Source organism: Bos mutus, chromosome 11, assembly GCF_027580195.1.
Source record: "Bos mutus isolate GX-2022 chromosome 11, NWIPB_WYAK_1.1, whole genome shotgun sequence".
In the NCBI taxonomy this organism is placed as follows: Eukaryota; Metazoa; Chordata; class Mammalia; order Artiodactyla; family Bovidae; genus Bos; species Bos mutus.
In genome coordinates this window covers 100,504,481-100,531,773 of record NC_091627.1, presented here as the reverse complement: position 1 = coordinate 100,531,773, position 27,293 = coordinate 100,504,481, and the positions used below count along the sequence as shown (strand labels likewise).

The 27,293-nt window shown below is 47.5% G+C and overlaps 1 protein-coding gene and 1 pseudogene across 3 annotated transcripts in view; one reads left to right on the top strand and one right to left on the bottom strand.

Moving 5' to 3' along the window:
• NPAS2 (neuronal PAS domain protein 2) overlaps positions 1-27,293 on the top strand; it is a 199,085-nt gene that overhangs the window by 150,210 nt on the left and 21,582 nt on the right. For all 3 annotated transcript variants that reach the window (XM_070379952.1, XM_070379950.1, XM_070379949.1), the window contains exons 8-16: positions 3,166-3,284; positions 4,160-4,242; positions 4,984-5,090; positions 9,196-9,343; positions 11,964-12,048; positions 19,244-19,385; positions 20,190-20,290; positions 23,436-23,525; positions 26,646-26,792. In XM_070379952.1, coding sequence (XP_070236053.1) covers positions 3,166-3,284; positions 4,160-4,242; positions 4,984-5,090; positions 9,196-9,343; positions 11,964-12,048; positions 19,244-19,385; positions 20,190-20,290; positions 23,436-23,525; positions 26,646-26,792 — 1,022 coding nt within the window. The remainder of the gene's footprint in view (positions 1-3,165; positions 3,285-4,159; positions 4,243-4,983; positions 5,091-9,195; positions 9,344-11,963; positions 12,049-19,243; positions 19,386-20,189; positions 20,291-23,435; positions 23,526-26,645; positions 26,793-27,293) is intronic.
• On the bottom strand, positions 6,328-6,716 carry LOC102279942 (dynein light chain 1, cytoplasmic-like; annotated as a pseudogene).

Here is a 27,293-nt window from a genome sequence, read left to right as displayed (position 1 = left end):
TCTGTAAAGTATCCAACTTATCAAGTGCAGACTCTGAGCAATCATGAGACGTCCCTCCTGGGGTGCATTTTCTTCTTTAAAGCCTTCAAAGTGATAAGACGACTGATAAAAACCACCTTGGGAGGCAGTCAGGCCAATGGCAAGGTCTGCAAAACACCCACTTCTTTTCCACTATTTGAGGCTCTACCCCTTGAAGAAGTTATCGGGGGCTGGCATTCACTACCCCTTCCTCCTCACAGTAAATCACCCAGGGAGGTGCTTACTGACATGAATTTAGCAGTCGAAAAGGTCACTCAAGCTAGTCTGTGGTTTGTGTGTGTGCGGGCTATTGTCTGACTCTGCAACCCCATGAACTGTAGCCCACCAGGCTCCTCTGTCCATGGAATTCTCCAGGCGAGAATACTGGAGTGGGTTGCCATTTCCTACTCCAGGGGATCTTCCCAACCCAGGGATCAAACTATGTCTCCTGGCCCAGGCAGGCAGATTCCTTGTCACTGCACCACTGGGAAGACCAGGTCATAGTGTAGAGAGTTTCTCTTAAATTCTTGGGATGTCCTCAGATGTTCGTTTGGAAGGTCCTGCTATTCTGAAAGAGAAGAGAGGATTTTATTAGGTTTTAATCTGGCAGGCAATGTCTCTAGATTCAGGCAGAGAGGATCTTTCACATCTGGGAAATTTTTAAATGTCTTTTTTTAATGACCAGATGTTCACATCTGCAGACCCTTCCCTTGTGTGGGCTTGTTCTCCTTTCCCTTGGTGACTTCCTTGGCCCACCCGACAAATTAATCTGCAATGATCTAAGCCAGAGACCGACAGATGTAAATTCTCTCGGGCCCACTCTGTTTTGTTTTCCTCACTTTATATTCGTGTTTGGAAACATTTATTAGTATTTATGTGAAGGCATTCAGAGACTATGTTTGGTAAAATGAGTGTGTTCCTGTTGGTGGGTAGCTGACCGCTGTAGATAGAAGATCTAGTATAGATGGTTTCACTTAGAAACCTGTAAACATAGAAAACAAAAAATTACTGGAAAGCCAAAGAGCGTCTTACAGATTTCTTTTCAGAAAACAGTTTTATGATGTTCTCAAATTGGAAAACATGGCTCTGTCTGAATCTACAAGCTCAGAAATATGCAGGATATAATCCACTACATTTTAAAAAGAAAGAGGTAATGTAGATTATCTAGAATAATAATCCTCAACCCTGGCTGCATGTTAGTAAATTGGGGGAGGTTTTTTTGTTTTTTTAAAGAAACATCTTAGGGACTTTCCCTGTCCACGGTTAAGCTTTGACCTTCCAGTCCAGGGGTGCAGGTTTGATCCCTGGCTGGGGAACTAATATCCTAGGTGCCTCTTGACAAAAAAAAAAAAAAAAAAAAATCAAAACATACAACAGAAGCAATATTGTAACAAATTCGATAAAAACTTTAAGAAAATAAAGAAACAATTTAATTTTTTTACTGACTTTTTAAGACCCAATTTTATTTTATTTTTTAAAATGTTTTGGCCGCATGGCGTGCAGGATCTTAGTTCCTGATCAAACCCACGACCCCTGCATTGAAAGTGTGGGATCCTAACCACTGGACCACCAGGGAAGTCTCTGGGGAAACTTCATAAAGTGTTGCTGCCCAGGCTTCACCCCGAGTTTCTGAAGTAGCTGATCTGGGCTGGGGGCAATCGTGTATCTGGTTCTGGGGAATCTGGAGAGAATTCCGTGTACCTGATAGGTTGACGTTTCTCCTATTGAACTTTCTTCCACCCAGCAAATTCCACTGAAAAGAGCAAGAAGTTTTCTCTGGAAGGTGAAGCCGTTTTTCACAGTCACCCTGAGGACAGGTGTACTGCTCCTAGGGAGGTGGCTAGTAATGCCAAGTGGTATCTCCCCCGGGCCTCTGGGGGCCTGGCCTCAGCATCATGGTGGGCTGGAGCCCAGAACAGCCCCTTCTCGGTCCTGTTAGAACCAGGGCTTGAAGTCCTAAGACCTGGGTGGAAACCCTGCTCCACCATTTCAACTCTGAGTGAGCTCAGTTGATATACACAAGCCTCCTAGACCTTGGGTTCCTCATTTATATAAGGATAAGGAAAGCCAGCCTTCCCGGCCTGTGAGAACACATAAGACACAATGAATGGGTTTTGTCACCTGGGCAGTGAGTTCTGTTGTGGATGCTGTGTAACTGGGGAGGTCACTGTGAATCCTGAGCTAGCTCCTCAGTCAAATCTTGCATCAACCTGGGCTCTGAGGTGGTTCAGGGCACAATCTCTTGAATCCCAGGTAGGCCAACCCAGGGTCAAGACCCACTAGTTCCCCTGTAGTAGTAGTAGTATTGGTTACTTAGTCATGTCCAGCTCTTCGTGACTCAGTGGACTATAGCTCATGCTCAACCAGGCTCCTCTGTCCATGGGATTCTCCAGGCAAGAATACTGGAGGGGGTAGCATTCCCTTCTCCAGGGGATCTCCTCAACCCAGGGATCGAACCTGGGTGTCCTGCATTGCAGGCAGATTCTTTACCCTCTGAGCCACCATACTTCCCCTGAGCCCATCAGTATCAGAACACCATCTAACAATGCAGCTCACCCTTAAGACACAAGCTGATGTGTGCGTCCAGACCCTCCTGCATTGTGGGGCTGTGTGCGGGTCTGGCAGAGGATTTTTTCCCAGCGCAGTAACCTCCATGGCTGCAGGACTAGTGGCAGTGGGAGGCAGAGTTGTGTGTTGTTGTTTAGTCACTACGTCACGTCCGACTCTCTGTGACCCCGTGGACGGTAGCCCACCAGGGTCCTCTGTCCATGGGATTTTCCAGGCAAGAATACTGGAGTGGGTTGCCATTTCCTCCTCCAGGGGATCTTCCTGACCTAGGATCGAACCCACATCTCCTGCACTGGCAGGTGGATTCTTTACCACTGAGCCACCTGGGAAGCCCTAGTTGTGCGTTACTGACTCAAATTCCAGCTCTGTCTGGCCTTGTGCCCAATGCTTCCCAGTCTGAGCCTCAGGTTCCCATACAGTGGGGGTAAGAATAGCACTTGACATCCCCAAGTTGCTGTGAGAATGAAACGGCTGATGGACCTGAGGCCGCTTGGTGGTGCCCAGCGGGGCTGGCCCCACACCATCTAGGGCTGACCTCACACCAGCTAGGGCTGACCTGTGTCTCCTCCCCTCCACCAGTGCCCAGCCCCTCTTGTAATGGCTTTGATGGCGCCCTTTCAAGGCCCTGCCGAGTGCCCTTGGGGAAGGAAGTCTGCTTCATTGCCACCGTTCGCCTGGCCACACCACAGTTCTTAAAGGCAAGTACCCAGAGAGGATTTATCTTGCAGAACAAATACCCCCAAGTCACCTTGTGTGGCAGGTAATTCCTTGTCTTTCTGTGAAAGAAGATTTCAATGAGCTCATCACCGACTCTGAGAATGTTCAGTATCTGATTTCTGTACAGCAACAGCCCCACAAACTCTTTCCCCAAGCCTCAGTTTCCTAAAAATACCAGAGCGGGTAGCCATTCCCTTCTCCAGGGGATCTTCCTGACACAGAAATCAAATCCAGGTCTCCCAGATTGCAGGCACAGTCTTTACCTGGAAAGCCCCTCTTTCGGACTTCATGGACTGTAGCCCGCCAGTGTCCTCTGTCCATGGGATTCTCCAGGCAAGAATACTGGAGTGTGTAGCCATGCCCTCCTCGAGGGGATTTTGTTTGAAGGCAGTGAATCACGGGGGCAGAAAAGGGTCTTCCAGAACTCCATAAACCTTCCTACCCTTCACATGTATGTTGACACCAATCAGCGTGGGCAGAGGTAAAACCTGTCAGACAGTGCTCCGGACTCCCGTCTGTAATTTCTTTCCCTTGGATGGGGTGAATGTTGAGTTAAGTTACTCATTCAAATTCAGATGAAAAGCCATTTTCCATGTGTTTACCACATGTCTAGATGATAGGAAGGGAGGGGTATGACATTCTGGCTCTCAGACCTTTTTCCCCAGCTCGTGAAATAAATTTAGCAGCCGCTAATACCGAAATTAGCTGCTGATGAGGAGGTTTGGTCCAACACAACTTGGAAACTCGCTCTAAGTGCTTTTCACTTTTGTTGCCGACCATGTGTTCTTGACACAGCCAGGGGTGGGGGGTGAGAATCTGGCACCCCGAGTCATATTTTTCCTCCCTTTCAATACAGGAAATGTGCATCGTTGACGAACCTTTAGAGGAATTCACTTCAAGGCATAGCTTGGAATGGAAATTTTTATTTCTGGATCACAGGTTTGTGAAAAGAAAAACACATTTGGGTTGGGTGCTTTTTCAAGCGCTTATTTCCAGGAGCCAGGCTCTCCTTGGGGGACAGAATTCAGACCTGGTCCTCTCTCGTGGTGGGGAAAGTGCTTGCTGGCCAAAGGGCTGGGATCTCCCTCCACTGCATTTGTCCCATCTGTGGATATGTCCTGGGTTGGGTCAGAGCATCTCAGGAGAGCCACACACCCCCGCTGGAGACATCTCTGGGACACCCCCGCCTGCCCCACCCCCATCCCACTCAGGACCCTCACCAGCTCCCATTAGGCAAGGCAAGATGTGAAGGAAGCTCTCATTTATTTCCTTCAACACCCTTCCGTCCCTTTAGACCAATCTTCTTTCTTTCTTGTGTTACATTTTTTCATAGTTGAAGAACTAACAATCTCCCCTTCCTGCCCTTTGATTTTTTTTATGACACTTTAGAATTGGGCTGACTCCATGCATAGCTGTTTTTAATTATTCAGCAGTAATAACATTTGTGATCACTGGGGCCAGTTTAGGTCGAGGGAACCAAGGGTCTAATGCCAAAAAATGTGAGCACTTTGGAAAACACCGCCTCTCTGGTTTTGACCATTGCCAAATGGTTTTTTCTGTGTTTATTCTTGAGAAATGAGGCCCCTGGGTTGATCAAGAAACATGCAAACTGCCCCTGGATTGGCCACTACAGGAAGCCCGCAGGGCTGATGAAGACCCCCCTACCAACTGTCCTTGCAGAGCCCCTCCTATCATAGGGTACCTGCCTTTTGAAGTCCTGGGAACCTCGGGCTACGACTACTACCACGTGGATGACCTGGAGCTCCTAGCTAGGTGCCACCAGCACCGTGAGTAACCCTGCCAACCACCCAGCTCCCCTCCTGAGGACCTCCATTCTCTCCCTGCAGCCCTGACAGTGGGACTCGTAGGCTCTGCCAGTTGACGCATTACTTGGTTCCTTCTGAGGCCAAGAATTTTGCCCTCTCTGAGATGATCAAGTTGTGGTCCTTGTTGGGGATCCTTGTCTAGATTCCCCTGTGTTTTGTTTGCACCTGGAATTGACTTTGATCTGTGTGCTTCCTCCCCCAGCCCCTTCCCAGCTCCCCTCAGCAATGCAAACTATTTGATCTTTTTTTGCTTTTTAAATAGTCTGATAACTATTATTTTATTTATTTATTTGGGGGCTTTCTCTAGTTATGGCAAGCGGGGGCTACTCTCTAGCTGTGGTACTCGGACTTCTCATTTCGGTGGCTTCTCTGGTTGCAGAGCACAGGCTCTTGGGCACACAGGCTTCAGTAGTTGCAGCTCTTGGAGCTTAATTGCCCGTGGCATGTGAAATCTTCCCAGACCAGGGATCAAACCTGTGTCCCCTGCATTGGCAGGTAGATTCTTAATCACTGGACCACCAGGGAAGTCCCACAAATATTATTTTACTGGCAGATTCAGTGCCTCCTTTTGTTGCTTTGGTCTCCTGTTTAGGCTTTCTCTTGACCGCTAGCATGTAAAGAGGAGCTAAAATCCAGGCACTGAGACAGTGCACCCCAGCTGCTCCTCTTTCCTGGACCCGTGGTCCAGCTTTCTGCCCTGCCCAGGCCTAACCCAGCAGCATCTGTGTGTACCGGGTACCCCCAAGGAAGCCGCAACTTAACCATAGGAGCCCTGCGTGGTGGTGTGCAGTGGAAGCCCCTGTGGCTGATCCTCTGTATAGAGCCATGTAGACCAAGGATGCTCAGCTGGCTGGCAGCCAGAGCATCCATCCAGAGGCTGCTGGCTGTCAGGTCTGTTTTCGGTCCAGTTCTCCCAGCATCTGGATGGTCTCTCCCACAACTCCAAAGACAGCTCCAGCTGCAGCAGGATGGTGAGCCCCAGGAAAACCAGGGCTTTTTTTTTTTTTATGCACACTTCTTCAACAGATTTATTTCTTTAAAGGAATGGATTTTGAAGAGAAAAAACATGGGGCAGAGAGGTATGAATAGAAAATAAATACAAATGTAAGATGTTTTGCTAATTGCTTAATAACCACAAACTAGTACAGAGAATGGCCTGTACAAAACACCATAAAGGTTCAAAGATGGAGGAGTTCCCTGAGGCAAGGCTGAAGACCACAGTCTCTGGTATTTGGAATTTAGGCTGCAGTCCTTGTTTTTGGATGGATCACTGGCTGTGTGGCACAGTCCATGCTTTTAACCAGATTTGAACAGGAGAATGGCCACTTGGCCCAGGTAGGAGTAGATGAAGTGTTTGGTTTCATGTGTCACATAACTACCGAAGTTCCTCCCCTGATGCAGTGCCGGGTGGGGTTGTGCTTCTTGTCAAACTTCTTCTTGATATGGGTCGCAATGTCGTTCTCTATATTATATTTCTCCAGTGCCTGAATTGCACACTCCACCAAGTCCTGTTGCATCTCCTCCAACATATCAGCGTTCTTGATCGTGGCCTTTTGGTCACACATGGTTAACAAGGAGCAGGGGCTGGCCGACTGCAATGGTCTCCTAGGGGAGGGGCTCATGAAGCGCATGCCCAAATAGAGAGGCCGTCACTACCAAAGCTGTGGCGCATATCGAAAACCACGGCTTCTTTTTTTTTTTTTTTTAACTTTACAATATTGTATTGGTTTTGCCATACATTGACATGAATCCGCCATGGGTGTACATGTGTTCCCCATCCTGAACCCCCCTCCCAGCTCCCTCCCCATCCCATCCCTCTGGGTCATCCCAGTGCACCAGCCCCAAGCACTCTGTATCATGCATCAAACCTGGACTGGCAATTCGTTTCACATGTGATAATTTACATGTTTTAATGCCATTCTCCCAAATCATCCCCCCCTCCCTCTCCCACAGAGTCCAAAAGACTGTTCTATACATCTGTGTCTCTTTTGCTGTCTTGCATACAGTGTTATCATTACCATCTTTCTAAATTCCATATATATGCGTTAGTATACTGTATTGGTGTTTTTCTTTCTGGCTTACTTCAATCTGTATAATAGGCTCCAGTTTCATCTACCTCATTAGAACTGATTCAAATGTATTCTTTTTAATGGCTGAGTAATATTCCATTGTGTATATGTACCACAGCTTTCTTATCTATTCATCTGCTGATGGACATCTAGGTTGCTTCCATGTCCTGGCTATTATAAACAGTGCTGTGATGAACATTGGAGTACATATGTCTCTTTCAGTTCTGGTTTCCTCAGTGTGTATGCCCAGCAGTGGGATTGCTGGATCATAAGGCAGTTCTATTTCCAGTTTTTTAAGGAATCTCCACACTGTTCTCCATAGTGGCTGTACTAGTTTGCATTCCCACCAACAGTGTAAGAGGGTTCCCTTTTCTCCACACCCTGTTCAGCATTTATTGCTTGTAGACTTTTGGATAGCAGCCATTCTGACTGGTGTGAAATGGTACCTCATTGTGGTTTTGATTTGCATTTCTCTGATAATGAGTGATGTTGAGCATCGTTTTATGTGTTTGTTAGCCATCTGTATGTCTTCTTTAGAGAAATGTCTGTTTAGTTCTTTGGCCCATTTTTTGATTGGGTCGTTTATTTTTCTGGAATTGAGCTGCAGGAGTTGCTTGTATATTTTTGAGATTAATTCTTTGTCCATTGCTTCATTTGCTATTATTTTCTCCCATTCTGAAGGCTGTTTTTCACCTTGCTTATAGTTTCCTTTGTTGTGCAGAAGTTTTTAATTTTAATTAGGTCCCATTTGTTTATTTTTGCTTTTATTTCCAATATTCTTGGAGGTGGGTCATAGAGGATCCTGCTGTGGTTTATGTCGGAGAGTGTTTTGCCTATGTTTTCCTCTAGAAGTTTTATAGTTTCTGGTCTTACATTTAGATCTTTAATCCATTTTGAGTTTGTTTTTGTGTATGGTGTTAGAAAGTGATCTAGTTTCATTCTTTTACAAGTGGTTGACCAGTTTTCCCAGCACCACTTGTTAAAGAGATTGTCTTTTCTCCATTGTATATTCTTGCCTCCTTTTTCAAAGATAAGGTGTCCATAGGTGTGTGGGTTTATTTCTGGTCTTTCTATTTTGTTCCATTGATCTATATTTCTGTCTTTGTGCCAGTACATACTGTTTTGATGACTGTGGCTTTGTAGTAGAGCCTGAAGTCAGGCAGGTTGATTCCTCCAGTTCCATTCTTCTTTCTCAAGATTGCTTTGGCTATTTGAGGTTTTTTTGTTTTTCCATGCAAATTGTGAAATTATTTGTTCTAGTTCTCTGAAAAATACTGTTGGTAGCCTGATAGGGATTGCACTGAATCTAAAGATTGCTTTGAATCTATAGATTGCTTTCTTCTGATCCATGAACACGGTATATTTCTCCATCTATTTGTGTCCTCTTTGACTTCTTTCTCCAGTGTTTTATAGTTTTCTATATATAAGTCTTTTGTTTCTTTAGGTAGATATATTCCTAAGTATTTTATTCTTTTCATTGCAATGGTGAATGGAACTATTGCCTTAATTAAACTCCCAGTTGAAGATTCTGCCTGGATTTAAGGCTCTCTTAAGCTTTTGAGCATTTGGGGAAGCAGGAGGATCATCCCTCCATTGTTTCAGAATTCATGACCATTTCCTGTGATCTTCTTTTTAAATTTGTTTCTCAAGTGGAGGGACATTGCTTTACAATGTTGTTGTGTTGATTTCTGCTGTACAGCAACTCAAATCAGCCATAATTATATACATGTCCCCTCCCTCTTGAGCCTCCCTCCCCGCCCCCATCCCACTCCTCTAGGTCAATCACAGAGCACCGAGCTGGGCTCCCTGTGTTATGTAGCAACTTCCCACCAGCTCTCTACTTCACACGTGGCAGTTGATGGTCACTTAAGAGCCATCACTACTGGGGAAATGACCACTGTCATTTTGAAAGCTGGTGTTGTTAAAAGTGACTGTGGGAGGAAAGGGTCCTTGTGTCTTAATGCTGGTTATATGCTGACTCCGTCTTCCACTCACAGTGATGCAGTTTGGCAAAGGGAAGTCGTGCTGCTACAGGTTTCTAACCAAAGGCCAGCAGTGGATTTGGCTCCAGACCCACTACTACATCACCTACCACCAGTGGAACTCCAAGCCCGAGTTCATCGTGTGCACACACTCGGTGGTCAGGTGCGGGCCAGGGGCTGGGAGGGTGGGCATCCTTAGGGGTCCCCAGCAGGTGGCTCAGAGCCCCAGTATCCTTAGGGGTCCCCAGTTCTGAGGAGTGAGCCCGGGCCTGAGTTCTGCAGCAGGACTCTGCTCGCAGTGAGCAGACTAATCCCCAGAAGCCAGCTTCTTCCTAGCCCACACTCAGCCCTGGCCTCCCAGGGCTGAGACTTCCTCCCAGGGCCCCGCCAGGCCCCTCTGACAGCCTCACTGAGCTCTTCCAGGCAACCAGGATGTTCTTCCGTAAATTACTGCTTCAGTGACCTACTTACATATTTTCCCTCATCTCCATCCGGCCCCCAGCCTTCCCTTGTCACTGGTAGGAAAAGAAAATTAAAATTTTGCCTCTGAATAACTCAGAGACATAGTCCCTCCTGCCACCCCTCCCCCTTTTTTGAATGCCTCAAAAACTACTGATGGCAACCAAGGCAGGGTGGTACAAGAGCCAGAGGGTTCCTGGTGGCTCCCTGACCTCAGGGAGAGGTTACCTGCCCCAGCCCCATGTGGGTGGCAGGGCTTCCAAGGGAGGAAGCAGATCCAGTGTTTGCTAGACACTGCCTGTGTAGGGTCACAGTTCCCAAAGGTAAAGGGGAAATGCTGTTTGGGTTTTTTTCCCCAAGTACAAAAATTTTAAGAACATAAATTAGTTTTAAGCTGGTCTAGAGGAGAGCTTTTGAGGAGAGCAATGAAAGAAAGGTTAGAAGGATCACATTATATATAGGTATCAATACAGAACAAATAGATGATAGATAACAGATATATGATAGATCGAGATATACATATACATACGTATTGTTACGTACATGTACATAAGAAATGGATGATTGTCAGCAGATAGTGGGTAGTTAGGTAAATGGATAGAGCAATAGATGATAGATAGATGAATAGATAGATAGTTGATTGATAGATGATAGATGACTGGTTGATTGATAGATAGATAATAGATGGATGGATAGATACTATCCATATACACTTACTTATCTATTCTATCAGGCAAAACATTCAATTTGTTTTTCCATAAGATCTCTAGAAAACCTGAACAAGCTTTTTGGCCAAGCCAGTACACACACACACTCACACACATGTAAATCCCTCCTCTTTAGTAAGTGAGGAAAGAGGAAGGATAAGAAATGCAGGTAATTCTAGGCCAGTGACCCTGATCATCACGTACATGCCCACCCCCAGGGGGACCTGACCCTGACTTCCCAGACCACCCCTGGGCATGTCAGCAGCCAGTGTTTTTTGATTCCATGTCCAGCCTCCACACCCCCCACCCCCCACAACTGCCTGGCCCTTTGCCAGGGGGTCCTCTTGTCCCCAGGTAAGACTGAACATCGTCAACACCTTGCTCCTCAGAGTCTGATTTCTGGTCTATCTTCTCAGATCCCAGAATGAGATTCTCAGAGAAAGTAGGGAGCAACCAACAGAGAATGAAGTCACAGGTGTCCCCGAGGCGCAGAAGCCACCACTGCTCCCCAGGCCCAATACCCAGCCCACAGCTCTATAGTCAGTGCAAAAGCCACAGCTGGGTCACTCGGCTATCACCACTCTGAGTTATTTCCCCATACCATTCAAAGAGTGGGTCCATAGACTAATTGGCCATCTGGGTCTGGCTAGTTCTAGGTTTGGTCAAACGAAAACTTCTGGAAGTTTTATAGTCTGTAATTGTAGTCTGTAATTACTAAAAAAAAAAAAAAAATTTATATATCGCTTCCTCCTGTGCATAGTCCAAACTGCGTAGGTCTCCAGTAAGTCTTCTAATTATTTGAAGGCTGAGGCTCATCGTATTAATGAAAATAGGTTTCTAAAGACAATTGTGCGTGGGGGTTTCTGGGTAGGATGGGTCAAGATCAGTAAAAAGAGAAAAGAACAACAACAACAAAGGAAAGTGTAGGCAACAACATCCTGGAAAGGAAAATGTTCTTTTTTATGTGTTTAAAGTTTTTTTTATGATTTTTTTTTCTTTTGGCTGTGCCTCACAGCTTGTGGGGTCCATTCCCTTCTCCAGGGGATCTTCCCAACCCAAGGATCGAACTCATGTCTCCCATATTGCAGGCAGATTCTCTACCGTTTGAGCCACCAGGGAAGCTCCTTAGTTCCCTGAAGTGAAGTCACTTAGTCATGTCCGACTCTTTGCAACCCTGTGGACTGTAGCCTACCAGGCTTATCCATCCATGGGATTTTCCAGGCAAGAGTACTGGAGTGGGTTGCCATTGCCTTCTCCAGGAGATCCTCCCATCCCAGGGATTGAACCCGGGTCTCCCACATCGTAGGCAGATGCTTTACCATCTGAGCCACCAGGGAAGTTCCCTGACCGGGGATAAAACCCGGGCCCCCTGAAGTGGAAGTGTGGAGTCCCAGCCCCTGGATCACCAGGCAAATCCCAGAAAGGAAGTCACTCTGAATGTCACAGTACAAGTGACTCCTGTGGAATGTAGGCCCAGGAAGAAACCCCACCCCCAAACAAGTAACTGGGCCAGCCTTGCTAGTGGCTGACCTGGGAGAGGGTGTCACACAGCCCTCTTTGCTGGTGTCATCCCGGGACGTCCCCCCTCCAGCTGTGGTCTCTTGATTTCCTGAGCAGTTACGCCGAGGTCCGGGTGGAGAGGAGGCAGGAATTGGCGCTGGAGGACCCGCTGCTGGAGACCGTCCACCCTTCGGCACTGAAGGTAATCTGATCCCCAGCAGAGAGGAAGGCAAAGTTTGACTGAGTAGAATCTTTCATGAGTTGTGATCATAAAAACAGTAATACCTGAAGCAGCAGGTCATGTTTTTTGAGCTCTTGCTATGTTCCCAGTACTCTTCAATGTAATTTGAGGGGTATTTGCTTACGTGTCCCTTATTGAGGTTCCTGCGAGGTGGGCACCGTCAGTGTCCTTCAGGTGAGACTGAGCGTACTGTGGATGCAGATAACATATCTGAGGTCATGGAGACTGGGAACTCACAGAGCTGTGTGAGAAAACAGCCTCTCGACTCAAAGCAGGGTTTGGTGACCTTCCAGCCTTAAAAGAACAACTGTGCAGGCAAACCTCGGACATACTGCAGGTTCCAGACCACCACAGTAAAGTGAATATCGCCACAAAGCAAATCACATTACCTTTTTTTGGTTTCCTAGTGGATATAAAAGATACGTCGACCCTATTCTGTAGTCTGTTAAGTGTGCAAGTGAAACTTAGTTCCTCAGTCATGTCTGACTCTTTGCAAACCCATGGACTGTAGCCCACCGGGCTCCTCTGTCCATGGAATTCTCCAGGCAAGAATACTAGAGTGGGTTGCCATGCCCTCCTCCAGGGGATCATCCCAACCCAGGGATCAAACCCAGGTCTCCTGCATTGCAGGCAGATTCTTTACTGTCTGAGCCACCAGGGGAAGCCCAGTTGTTTTTTTTTTGTTTGTTTGTTTTTAATGGCATACCTTAATTTTAAAAAGTGAGAAATAGATTTAAGGGCCTAGATCTGATAGACAGAGTGCCTGATGAGCTATAGAATGAGGTTCGTGACATTGTACAGGAGACCGGGATCAAGACCATCCCCATGGAAAAGAAATGCAAAAAAGCAAAATGGCTGTGTGGGGAGGCCTTACAAATAGCTGTTAAAAGAAGAGAAGTGAAAAGCAAAGGAGAAAAGGAAAGATATAAACATCTGAATTCAGAGTTCCAAAGAATAGCAAGAAGAGATAAGAAAGCCTTCTTCGGCGATCAATGCAAAGAAATAGAGGAAAACAACAGAATGGGAAAGACTAGAGATCTCTTCAAGAAAATCAGAGATACCAAAGGAACATTTCATGCAAAGATGGGCTCGATAAAGGACAGAAATGGTATAGACCTAACAGAAGCAGAAGATATTAAGAAGAGGTGGCAAGAATACACAGAAGAACTGTACAAAAAAGATCTTCACGACCCAGATAATCACAATGGTGTGATCACTCACCTAGAGCCAGACATACTGAAATGTGAAGTCAAGTGGGCCTTAGAAAGCATCACTACGAACAACGCTAGTGAAGGTGATAGACTTCCAGTTGAGCTATTCCAAATCCTGAAAGATGATGCTGTGAAAGTGCTGCACTCAATATGCCAGCAAATTGGGAAAACTCAGCAGTGGCCACAGGACTGGAAAAGGTCAGTTTTCATTCCAATCCCAAAGAAAGGCAATGCCAAAGAATGCTCAAACTACCGCACAATTGCACTCATCTCACACTCTAGTAAAATAATGCTTAAAATTCTCCAAGCCAGGCTTCAGCAATATGTGAACCGTGAACTTCCTGATGTTCAAGCTGGTTTTAGAAAGGCAGAGGAACCAGAGATCAAATGGCCAACATCTGCTGGATCATGGAAAAAGCAAGAGAGTTCCAGAAAAACATCTATTTCTGCTTTATTGACTATGTCAAAGCCTTTGACTGTGTGGCTCACAATAAACTGTGGAAAATTCTTCAAGAGATGGGAATACCAGACCACCTGACCTGCCTCTTGAGAAATTTGTATGCAGGTCAGGAAGCAACAGTTAGAACTGGACATGGAACAACAGACTGGTTCCAAATAAGAAAAGGAGTACATCAAGGCTGTATATTGTCACCTTGTTTATTTGACTTCTATGCAGTGTACATCATGAGAAATGCTGGACTGGAAGAAACACAAGCTGGAATCAAGATTGCCAGGAGAAATATCAATAACCTCAGATATGCAGATGACACCACCCTTATGGCAGAAAGTGAAGAGGAACTCAAAAGCCTCTTGATGAAGGTGAAAGTGGAGAATGAAAAAGTTGGCTTAAAGCTCAACATTCAGAAAACGAAGATCATGGCATCCGGCCCCATCACTTCATGGCAAATAGATGGGGAAACAGTGGAAACAGTGTCAGACTTTATTTTTCTGGGCTCCAAAATCACTGCAGATGGTGACTGCAGCCATGAAATTAAAAGACACTTACTCCTTGAAAGGAAAGTTATGACCAACCTAGATAGCATATTCAAAAGCAGAGACATTACTTTGCCAACAAAGGCCCATCTAGTCAAGGCTATGGTTTTTCCTGTGGTCATGTATGGATGTGAGAGTTGGACTGTGAAGAAGGCTGAGTGCCGAAGAATTGATGCTTTTGAACTGTGGTGTTGGAGAAGACTCTTGAGAGTCCCTTGGACTGCAAGGAGATCCAACCAGTCCATTCTAAAGGAGATCAGCCCTGGGATTTCTTTGGAAGGAATGATGCTAAAGCAGAAACTCCAGTACTTTGGCCACCTCATGCGAAGAGTTGACTCATTGGAAAAGACTCTGATGCTGGGAGAGATTGGGGGCAAGAGGAGAAGGGGACGACAGGATGAGATGGCTGGATGGCATCACTGACTCGATGGACATGAGTCTGAGTGAACTCCGGGAGTTGGTGATGGACAGGGAGGCCTGGCGTGCTGTGGTTCATGGGGTCGCAATGAGTCGGACATGACTGAGTGACTGATCTGATCTGATCTGATCTAATGGCTAAAAAATGGTAAGCAGCATCTAACAAGACAGGATTGCCATAAACCTTCAATTTGTAAAAAATTACACTCTCCAAGAAGTGTGATAAAGGAAAACAAATAAAACAATGTCTGCCAGGTGAGTCCACTTTGCATCTCTCCTACAGATGAAAAGCCGGGGGTTATTCCATTATCCCATCGAGCTGGGGCACAGTCTGTGCATCCTGTCCTCCCCTTAGCCTAAGTGCTGTACCTGCCCTCAAAAAGAGCACCCCACAAGCTCATTGTCCCTCACACTCCCTCTATGGTATTTCTGGCAGGGTGTACTTGCCGCTTCTGTGTCTGGGGGTCTGAACTGACATCCTTATTGGAGCCACCTTGTCATCAGGGAGCCCTGAGAGGAATGGAGAGGTGTTTCTCTTCACAAAGCCCAGACCTCTTTCGTCTCCAGCCTGAGTCCCTGGCACCCTCTGGCCAGGCAGCCCTCATCACTGACAACCCGACAGAAACTCATAAGCAGACCAGAACCCTGTTTCTCAAAGGTCATTCTTCAAGCAGACACATATGTTGGGAGGAAAAAAGAGAGAAAGCAAGAAAGGGAATGTTGGATTTCATCAAAGCTAAGAAGCCATCGATTGTAAGATCTATCTCTATCTCCACTAGGAAAGAGAGAAAGCTGCCCATCTGTGAAGTCAGGATTTCTTATTGTGAGTTGAAGGACATATCCCAGTTTCATTTTATGTCAAAACGTGGGAGGGAAGTTCATCTTAGAATTGATGAAACACGGTTCAAGTTCCAACCAGCCCGTGACCTAGAATCTAGAGTCTCTGGCTAGAAATCGACACTACAGCAGTGGTCAGTTTATCTTTTCTATGCACTGGGAAAAAACAAAGAAAATTAATGTGATTTGCTTTATTATGATACTCACTTTACTGCAGTCAGTGGACCATAGACACATCTCTGCTCCATTAAGAACTGAGTTAGGAAGAGGAAGAGATCCCCTTTAGAGACCAGAACGCATTTGCATCTTTGCTGAGTCACTCGCACTGGCAGGCAAAGTGCTATTGCCTTGTGTGGTGATTCCTCACCAGCACCATGCTACAACACCTCTGTCATTGTTCATGGACATGTTTATTACCCAGCTGTGTCACATGAATGTATCATATGTCATGTCCAAGGCTGGAATTAAGCTGTTCATAGGCAGGTGTTCGACACACCATACATCACAGCTGAAGATCAAGCATACAGTGTGTTGTCCAGCCAGAAATTCATTATTGAGGTTTCCGACCTTTGGGGAATATTAGAGCTCAATGAAACTTCTCATCAACATGCACTTATGTATAAACACACAGAAGACTCTTGAGAGTCCCTTGGACAGCAAGGAAATCAAACCAGTCAATCCTAAAGGAAATGAACCCTGAATATTCATTGGAAGGACTGATGCTGAAGCTCCGATGCTTTGGCCACCTGAGGCGAAGAGCTGATTCATTGGAAAAGACCCTGCTGCTGGGAAAGATTGAAGGCAGGAGGAGAAGAGATCAGCAGAAGATGAGATTGTTGGATGGTATCATCAACTCAATGGACATGAGTTGGAGCAAACTCCAAAAGATAGTGAAGGACAGGGAAGCCTGGCATGCTGATGTCTGCGGGGTCACAAAGAGTTGGACGTGACTGAGCGACTGAACAACAAACACACAAATACAATCTCAGGCTGTCAGATTCAGAAGTCCCTTTTAAAGTCACAGCTCCAGGACCGTGCTTTTCAAACTCTCAGCGCTAACAGACCATTTGGATTTTTAATTTCAAATCTGTCATGACGGATGCAGATTCCCCTGCTTGTGTGTGATGTACAGCAGATGGCTAGAAAAGTTCCTCAGCTCTTCCTCTCACTTCCTGCATTTACTTGTCTGCTGACCAGGCACACACAATCCGCCTGGGACCCCACTCTGAAAGGTGTGATTTGCTGAGCACTGTTCTCGTTTGGTCACATAAGACCCAGTTACATAGGTTGTGAGAGCTGGACTGTAACGAAGGCAGAGCACCAAAGAATTGATGCCTTTGAACTGTGAGGCTGGAGAGGGCCCTTGAGAGTCCCTTTGACAGCAAGGAGATCAAATCAGTCAATCTTAAAGGAAATCAACCCTGAATAATCATTGGAAGACCTGATGCTGAAGCTGAAACTCCAGTATTTTGGTCACCTGATGCAAAGAACTGACTCATTGGGAAAGACCGTGATGCTAGGAAGGATTGAGGGCAGAAGGAAAAGAGGGCGTCAGAGGATGCAGTGGCTGGATGGCACCCCTGATGCAGTGGACATGAACTTGGGAAAACCCCAGGAGATGGTGAGGGTCAGGGAAGCCTGGCGTGTGCAGTCAGTGGGGTCACAAAGAGTTGGACACAACTGGGTGACTGAACAACAACTTCTTGCCTGGAGAATCCCATGGACAGAGGAGCCTGGTGGGCTACAGTCTATTGGGACACAAAGAGTCAGACACAGCTGAAGCAACTTAGCTTGCACACACGCTGTAACCAAGCAGTAGGGTCTGAAAATATACAGTGAACCCAGCAAACCCAGACACTCCCTGCGATTCTGTTTTGCACAAAGGCCTTTATGGCTGGTAGCAATCACTTCAGGCCTGTTTGGGCACACTCAGGGTCCACCCTCACTGGAGGCCCAAGACAAAGGACAGAACTGTCATGTAGACTTAGACACAGGGATTTAAGACCTGGGACCAGGGACACCAGCCTGTCCAGGCAGCCCAGGAATCCCACCATCCTTCTGAGAATAGGAAGGAGCCTGGCTGAGGAGAATAATCATTAGGTTTCTTCTTTAGCTTAAAAATCACTAGAGTCATCTTCTTAGGCTTATGACCCAGGTGGCACTAGTGGTAAAGAGCCCACCTGCCAGTGCAGGAGATGTGGGTTTGATCCCTGGGTTGGGAAGATCCCCTGGAGGAGGGCAGGGCAACCCTCTCCAGTGGGCCCCTGGAGAATCCCACAGACAGAGGCGCCTGGCGGGCGCCCATGGGGTTGCAAAGAGTCAAACACGACTGAAACGACTTAGCACACATGCATGCATGACACCTGAGCCAATGCAGGACGGAAAGGTGGTTCCTCAGGGTTGGAAAGTCACAGTTGCTTTCTCTTCATGCCATGCTCTTGAGGCAGAAGCACCCTTAGGGCCCAGCAACAGTTAGGATCCAGGGATCAAGAATTGGAGACCTTTGCCCCTTGGCCTTGGGAGCCTTGAGGCTGCAGAGGAAGAGCAGTGGGGAGATGGTGTCCAGAACGGTCCAAAGGCATTTGTCTCATTGGAGTATTTATTTTTTATTTTTAAAATATTTGTTTATTTGGCTGCATCACGTCTTGGTTGTAGTACCTTTGTTGTGGGACCTTTATTGCAGGCTTTATTGAGTTGCAGAGCTCAGGCTTCTCTCTCTAGTTGGGGTGCACAGACTTAGTTGCCCCAAAGTATATGGGATCTTAATTCTCCAACCAGGGATGGAACCCACGTCCCCTGCATTGGAAAGCGGATTCTCAACCACTGGACCACCAGGGAAGTCCCAGAGTATTTTTCTTTTTTTTAGATTTTTTTTTTAATGTGGATCATTTTTGAAGTCTTTATTGAATTTGTTACAGTATTGATTGAATTTGTTACAGTATTGTTTCTGTTTTATGTTTTGGTTTTTTGACTGGAAGGCATGTGGTATTCTAGCTCGTGAGGCGTGTGAGCAGGGATTGAACCTGCATCCCTGCATTGCATTGGAGGGTGAAGTCCTAACTGGATCGCCAGGGAAGTCCCTCATTGGAGTATGAATAACCCAGTCCCACCAGTAACCTTATTTCTAGAATCTGCCTCTCCACCCCGCTTCTGGGAAAGCCAAGATTCTGGGCATGAGGTGACAATTTTAAGGAAAAACAAAATGCCAAGTCAATTATGAAAATCTAAAATATCAAAATAGAAGCCAAGAAAGTGTAATAAATACTGCTTACAGGCTGAAAAAAAAACCTGAAACTCAGTTGCTCAGTCATGTCCTGCTCTTCGCAACCCCATGGACTGTAGCCCACCAGGCTCCTCTGTCCATGGGATTCTCCAGGCAAGAATATTGGAGTGGGTTGCCATGCCCTCTTCCCAGGGGATCTTCCCAACCCAGGGTTTGAACCCAGATCTTCCGCATTGCAGGCAGATTCTGTACCATATGAGCCACCAGGGAAGCTACCAGGCCCTCAAAGATGCTAGATTATATATTTGTGTAAACAGTCCACCTGAATGTGTCTGGAATTCTCTCCAAGAAGTTATAGTATTTCTCTCAGTACCCTTCAAGCTTTCCTACGTATTTAGAGGACAACTAAAGTAACATAGCTCATTGCCATGGTCTTGATGCTGAAACATGGACTCTGTGTGTGTGTGTGTTTCAGGAGAAGGGCTCCAGCCTGGAACCTCAGCAACACTTTAATGCACTTGACATGGGCACCTCAGGCCTTAACACCAGTCACTCACCATCGGCCTCCTCAAGAAGTTCCCACAAATCCTCACGCACAGCCATGTCAGAGCCCACCTGTAAGTGTGACTCTGCAGAGGGCAGGGCGGTTGGGAGTATACAGAGTCCCACGAGGGACCCCACATTCAAGGAGAAGCTGGGCAGTCCGTGGCATGAAGCTAAAGTCGCCATCTGGTCCCCACTCCTTGCTTCTTTCCCTCTAGCTTCCTCCCCCCGCCCTGCCCCATCCTGCTCCACGCTCCGGTTCCTCCTCTGCCCCATGAAGCCGACATTCAGCAGGTGTCATGCGGACCCAGTGAGCTGTGTGATCAGGCAGGCGGCTGAACCACGTGGTGCACCGAAAGCTTGTGGGTGCTCTGCTGTCCTCCCCCTGCACCCCAGGCAAGGCTGGCAGAACTTCTGGGCCTCTTGGAGCCCCTTCATCAGATTCCAAACAGGCCCATGTTTCATGCACCCTGTGGTCACCCTCCCCCTCTTTTTAAAATTTTTATCTATTTACTTATTTATGGCTGTGCTGGGTCTTCACTGCTGTGTGCAGGCTTTCTCTAGCCGCGGCCAGCGGAAACTCCTGTCCAGTTGCGGTGCGCGGGCTTCTCACTGTGGTGGCCTCTCTTGTTGCAGAGCACGGGCTCTAAGGCTCGTGGGCTTCAGTAGCTGCAGCACGTGAGCCCAGAGGCTGTGGCGCATGGGTATAACTGCCCCGCAGCGTGTGGAATCGTCCCAGACCAGGGATGGAACTCGTGTCCCCTGCCTTGGCAGGTGGATTCTTAACCACTAGACCACCAGGGAAGTTCTCTCTCCCTCTTTTGATAAGAGAGCTGTTAAGTGTGTGCAAGTCTGCAAGGGGCCGTGTTTTCTTGCAGCCACTCCAAGCAAGCTGAGGGCAGAGGCCAGCACCCCGGCTTTGCCCAGATCGGCCCAAGAGCTCCCAGTGCCAGGACTCGGCCAGGCAGCCGCGATGCCGGTATGTGTGTGACCCCAAACTTTCCCCCTAGACTGCGCTACAGCACTGCAGGGGCCTGCCAGGCCACGGGACTGCAGGCGGCATCTTCTAGAGAACACACTGTACTTAGAGATTGTGGGTGGCGGGCGGGGGTGGGAAGCTAAGTAGCTTAATTGGCAACTAATTTGAAACACTGATCCCAAAATTAACATGGATGTATATCCACAGGGTGCAAAATCCAAAGGCGTTTTAAAGCTTGAAACTTCAAACATGGGGGGTCCCGTCCACAGAGCCTCTGGGGGTACATGGTCAGGACTCTCCCATTTTAGACCCCCATTCCCAGTGAAAATGTCTGAGAAGCTTGATGTCAGCAAAAATGTCCCTTGGCATATATTGGGTTGGCCAAAAAGTTTGTTTGGGTTTTTCCATTCCATCTTATGCAAAAGCCAAATGAACTTATTGGTCAACCCAGAATCAGGCAGCATCCTTCATATATGCCAGGCCTCTCCAGGACTCATTGGAAAAGACCCTGATGCTGGGAAAGATTGAGGGCAGGAGGAGAAGCAGATAACAGAGGATGAGATGGTTGGATGGCATTACCGACTCAAGTGATGTGAGTTTGAGCAAACTCCCGGAGATGGTGAAGGACAGGGAAGCCAGGTGTGCTGCAGTCCAGGAGTCCCAGAGACTCAGACATGACTGAGTGACTGAACAACAACAACACCTCCAGGACGTCAGGGAACGTGGCCTCCTAGAAAGCACACTGGCTGGATGCGGGGTCACTGTGTACCTGCCACAGTCCGGTGATCCAGCACAAGCTGCCACCCGCACCAAACTCAGTGGCGTAAAGCGACCAGGACTTCCCATGTTCACAGATTCTGAGTCAGGAATTCAGAAAGGGCACAGTGGGGGTGACTCCGCTCTGCTGCCTGGTGCTGGAGGTCTCCCCATTCAAGGCTGGGAGGTGCATCCCCGGCTGAAGGTGGGCTCAGCCAAGAGCATCTTCTGTTGACCTGCATGGACGTCTCCATGTCATCCTCCCAGCAAGGCTCCTGGTTCCAAGAGGAAGACTCTGGAGAGGGACATCCCACGAGAGCCAAACACAAGCCACGTGGCTTTCCGTGCCCCCCGACTTCAAGTCCCAGTACATTACCTGCACCATCCCTCTCAGTCAAAGCAGCCACAAGCTCACCTGTGGAGCGGGACACAGACCTTGCTCTGGAGGGGGGAAGCGTCCCCAAATTTAGCGGCCACGTTCAGGTAGTTACCAAGTACCTTTTTCCTATCCCTGGCTGACATTTTGGAGATGGGAGTGAAGTCACTGGGCTTTCCTGGTGGCTCAGCAGTAAAGAATCCCCCTGCAATGCAGGAGTCACAGGAGACCCGAGTTTGATCCCTGGGTCGGGAAGATCCCCTGGAAGAGGACATAGCAACCCACTCCAGTATTCTTGCCTGGGAAATCCCATGGACAGAGGAGCCTGGTGGGCCCCTGGCGAGCCCATGGGGTCACAAAGAGTCAGACACGACTGAGCAACTGAGCATGCATAAGGGGCCAAAAAACGTGAGACTCTACCCTCTGAGCTCCTGGTCCTTGGAGACCACCTCTTTTCTCGAATACCTCTAAACCTTTCTTCATGGGCTTCCCAGGTGATCAGCAGTAAAGAACCCACCTGCCAATGCAGGAGACACAGGTTCAATCCCTGGACTGGGAAGATCCCCTGAAAGAGGGAATGGCTACCCACTCCAGGGTTCTTGCCTGTTAAATCCCGTGGAAAGAGGAGCCTGGCTGACTACAGTCCATGGAATCACAAAAAAGAAACAACTTAGCAACTAAACAACAATCCTTTCTTCTGAAGTGCTCCTCAAATTTCCCACTTGTCCAGGAATACTGAAAATATAGTATGCATAGTGAAGCAAAAAGGCTTGGACTCATGCCACCTGCTTCAAATATGACTCAGTTCATCCGTTTAGTAGCTGTGTGACTCTCAGTAAGTTAACTAGCCTGTGTCTAGGTTTGGAAATAATCATAATACCTTCTAGCTTGAGAATTGAGTGAGTTAATACATCAAAGGTACCTGGCAAGAGTACCAGGTGGTGGCAGAGACTCTATAAATGGGCCACAGCTAGAAATAGTAACAGACAAGGAAGCTGAAACCCAGAGAGGTGGACAGAAGAGCTATTTGGACTCAGGTCATCCAGTTCCAAGCCTGGCTTTCTAGCCACTGTACCAAACTGCTCTTCTACCAGCTGAGGGTGGCAGGGTTCCTCCACCCAGTTGAGCAGTGGAACACAATTGAGAGAATCGGAAGCAGCCCCCAGGACTCTCATTCAAGACAAGGCCTCCTGCTGCTCTGCCCCAGTGCTGTCCTGGGGCCAACTTGCCACTGGAGCTGCTTTTCATAGCCCCCAGGGCCTGGGGCAATGATGGAATAGCTTCAGAAGAATCTTTTTTACTTTTAAAAATTCTCAAGAGCTTCATGAAGCTGAGGGTTGCGTTTCTCATTTCTACACATCGTTCCCCCCGCAATTCTAGTCCCCCCTGCAATGGCCCCCTGCCCACAAGGTGTGGGAGTCAGCTGACCTTGCAGGGCTCTCTCCCCCAGATTCCAGCAGTGTCCCGTGAAACTGCAGCCACAGACGCTGCCTGGCAAGGCAGTGATGGAAAGCGTGCCGCTGCGTCTGTCCCCATGAGTGTGAGTGTTGAGCGGAAAGGCCACGCAGAGCCAACACTGGGTGTGAGTTCACGACCTTTCTGCTGGACAACACCGCTGAGAAAGTATCAGTTTAGGGAAAGACCAGCCAAATCCACCAAGAATGGAGCCTCGAACAGGAGGGAAGGTGGGGTGGGGTGGCAATGCCCAGCTCCGGCTGGTGGTAGTGATTCTGCAGAGTGCACCATGGTGGGAATGTCGGGCCTGAGTGGTCCCAGGGTCCCCCACCCGTCACCAGCTGTGTGTCAGCTCTGACTCCATTCCCTGCAAGGGTAATAGCCTGTGACCCCACCTTTTCAGAGGAACACATACCTGCCAGAAGTGAGCGATCCACTCCAGGGCAGAGGGCCTCCTTGAAGCCAGAGAGCCCAGCTGGCTGAGAGACGGCGCCCCATCCCTTCTGTAATAGCCCAGAAGCTTATATGTATCAAAGCCACCCTCCCTCTCTCCCCAAGGCCCCCCTGCCAGCCCCGGCGTCCTGTGACCTCACACAGCAGCTCCTGCCTCAGACCATCTTGCAGAGCCCACCTGCCCCCGTGTCACAGGTAAGTCTGGGACTCAGGGCAAGGGAGACCCAGAGAGGCACTTCCTTGAGACAGGATGCTGAAATCCACTGGAGGATGTGGGTACACATCCAGACCAAGGCCCCCAACATGAAACTCTTCCTCCCCACGTGTAGGCGGGGTGTGTTGAGTTGTGGGTCTGCCCCTTCCCTTGCCCCCTCCCCACTGCCCTCATCTCCATCCGTCCTCCCATTGATCTCCCCCGCATCTCTCTCCCAATCCTGTCGACAATCTTGCTTCATCCCTCGGCCACTTTTCTGTGTTCCTCTCATTTTTCATGACTCCTGATTGGCCACAATATTTTAGAGAAGGTCTGAGTTAGGACAAATGTCATAGAAAGACTCTACAAGGATTTAAAAGCTCTGAGTCCAGTACTATAAATACCACATTAAAAATAAATAAATAAATAAAGGACCAGGGCTTTGCAGAGTAATTCCTGTTTTGTTTCAACAACAGTCAATGAGTTACTATTTGGGTCAGTCAGGGAGTGAGTGTGAAGGAGGCAAGGATACTTGTAACAGGGCCCTTGCTTTTGAACTCAAAGTTGAAGGGAGAGATGCTCATATGAACAGAGAAGCCACCACGCAGTGTGTGTTTTTACAGAACCAGTAAAAAAAAAAAAAAAAAAAGGTATATATATATATATATATATATATATATATATGTATATATTCTGCCTTTGGAACTCCAAGAACAGTTGAGCTGACTGGTCAGACCTCAGATTTCAATTCTTTGATGGGATATTGAATTTTGCCCCCTCCCTGGCCACAAGGGGGTCCTGGGGGAGAGAGGGAGGGTGCCCCTGGCCATACTCTTGCCAAAATGTAGAGTCTGTCTTGCTGCCAGTCTGGCACCACTGATGAATATCTTTTCAGAACATATGCCTGTCCCATTAACAGCGGCCTCGTCTGTTTTCCTGGAATAAGAAAGACACACGCTAGCATGGGCCCCTTGCTAGAGTTAGACTTAAGTAAGGATATAAAACCAACACATCCAGAATTGACTAACATGATCTCTATTCATCCTCATTAGGAAAAAAAAGAATTATTTTTTTATTCTTCAAATTCCCAAGGCACATTTGGTAGGAAGTAACTTCTTTTATCCACAGGCCTTTGAAATGAGAATTCCTTCAACTTGTGGGTCTTCCATAGGAAAGAATGTCTTTGTTTTATAAGTCATGGTGTGATGAAGGTCCTTTTGGAATTCTAATTTTTTGTATATTGAACCTCATTTTAATTAACGCTAACAGTTCTTAGTCTCTTAGGCGTATTATACTTAATAGCTGTATTCTTTAAGAGGTTCTTGCATAATGTTGTCCTTTCATGTCAGACAGTTTTTCTCATGCCTACTCATGTGAAAAATGCGATTCTGCAGTTTTCTCTTTCCCCTCACTGATGTTATCACTAAAAGGGGAAATATAAAATAAAATCCAAACTCTAGGAAATTGGCTATCTGGGTAAGTGATGGTTTTGCTTCATGGTTGCCAACGTGTCTCTAAGTTGGGATAAAACTCTTTATCAAAAAGGCCATGATCTAGAATATACCAAGACTGGAGACTGTTATACAGAGTGAAGTAATTCAGAAAGAGAAAAGCAAATATTGCCTGTTAACGTATATCTATGGAATCCAGAAGAACGGTACAGTGAACCTGTTTGCAGGGATGCAGTGGAGACACGGATGTAGCGAATGGGCTTGTGGACACAGCAGGACGAGAGAGTGGGACGAATTGAAAGCGTAGGCTGGAAATATACACACTAGCATATGTAAACTAGACAGCCAGTGGGAATTTGCTGTGTGACGCAGGGAGCTCAACCCGGCGCCCGTGACAAACTAGAGGGGTGGGATGGGGTAGCCAGTGGGAGGGAGGTTCAGGGCAGGAGGGAACATGTGTGTACCTATGGTGATTCATGCTGATGTACGGCAGAAATCAACACACCATTGTAAAGCAATTATCCTCCAATTAAAAGTAAATAAGCTTTAAAGAAAGAATATAACAAGAGATTCATGTTTGGGGGTTCCTGGAATGCCTTAGGAAAATAAGAATAATACTGGAAGTAATTAACACTCATGAAATTTGATGCTGGGCCCTCACCGATGACTGCCTCCAGCCCCCTCTGTTTCCCTTGGGAGCCAAGGGGCCGTCCACAGCATCCTCTCTGAACATGGTGTCATAGCCTGCACAGTCTCCAGACTTTAGGGAACCCGGCACAGGAGCTTTCGTCTTCTGTTACCTTAACTGAATACCTGATAGAACTTTTCTTTTCTTTGGTTTTTTTTTTGAATTTTATTTTATTTTTAAACTTTACATAATTGTATTAGTTTTGCCAAACTTTTCTTTCTCGATCGAATTCTTTTTCAAAATCCTAGCTTGGTGTTTTGATCAGTGAGGTTTCTGAGTGAGATTTTTGTGATACCGTTGGTATAGAGCAGATATTTTTAAACAAATGTTTAGCAGCAGATTTTTTTACCAATATTTTTTACTGCAGTGCAGTTGATTTACAATGTGTTAATTTCTGATATGCAACAAAGCAATTCACTTATATGTGCGTTCATGCTAAGTCGCTTCAGTTGTGTCCAACTCTTTGCAGTCCTATGGACTGTAGCCTGCCAGGCTCCTCTGTCCATGGAATTCTCCAGGCAAGAATACTGGAACAGGTTGCCATTTCCTAGTCCAGGGGATCTTCACAACCCAGGGATCAAACCTGCGTCTCTTATGTCTCCTGCATTGGCAGGCGGGTTCTTTACCACTAGTGCCACCTGGGAACCCCATATATGTATGTGTATATTCACATTCCAGATGAATCCCAAAGCTGGCCCTCCCAGATTAGAGTGCAATGAATTAGACCTGCAGGTCCCCATGGGCCTGAGAAAAGCTAACAGGGGAGTCCCTGGGCCACCCCCACCCTTATCCAGAACCCCTGCTCATGGGCAAGCTCCCCAGCAGTGGGTCACTCGTTGCAGCAGTGGCTCAGGGGTGCTGCAAAGGGAGGGGAAGGCCCTGAAAGTGAAAGTGCACAGGGCCACTCAGAGCAACAGCAATATCCGTCTGCATGGCTGAAATAGCACTCTCACTGGGTTCTGTGTCTTGACCCCACCTTCAAGTTTTCAGCACAGCTCAGCATGTTCCAGACCATCAAAGACCAGCTGGAGCAGCGGACACGCATCCTGCAAGCCAACATCCGGTGGCAGCAGGAAGAACTCCACAAGATCCAGGAGCAGCTCTGCCTGGTTCAGGACTCCAACGTCCAGGTGATGCCCCTTACCGGGCCAGCGGTCCCCTGGGCTCTGTGCTCCCCACCGCTGTGTGATGCATCCTAATCCACCCTTTTAGGGCAGCCAAGACTCCCTCCAAGGCTCACTAGGCTGCCTTACTGTGCCCTGCCTCCTGGACAAACTGAAACCTCTACCAGTGAACTGCAAGTAATGAACCCCACCTCCACCATCCCCGGCTCCAGGCCAAACGTAAAATTCACATGACAGCCTTTTCACTCACCCCTCACTCTGTTGGACACACATTTCCTGTGTCGCCTGCATTTTGTTTTATGTGTTTGGTGGTTAGTCACCCTGCACAGACACCAGCCTCTCTCCCATGGAATTTTAAACTCCCCAGCACCTTTGTAACTGCTTTCCGGGCACCCCCCAGGCTGCTGACAAAGAGATGGTCTGCTATTTGCTCTCATCCAAAGCATGAATGCAGGGAGACACGAATCTGTGCCCATTGCCCCCTGCAGAGGGGCGGCCCGGGAGCCA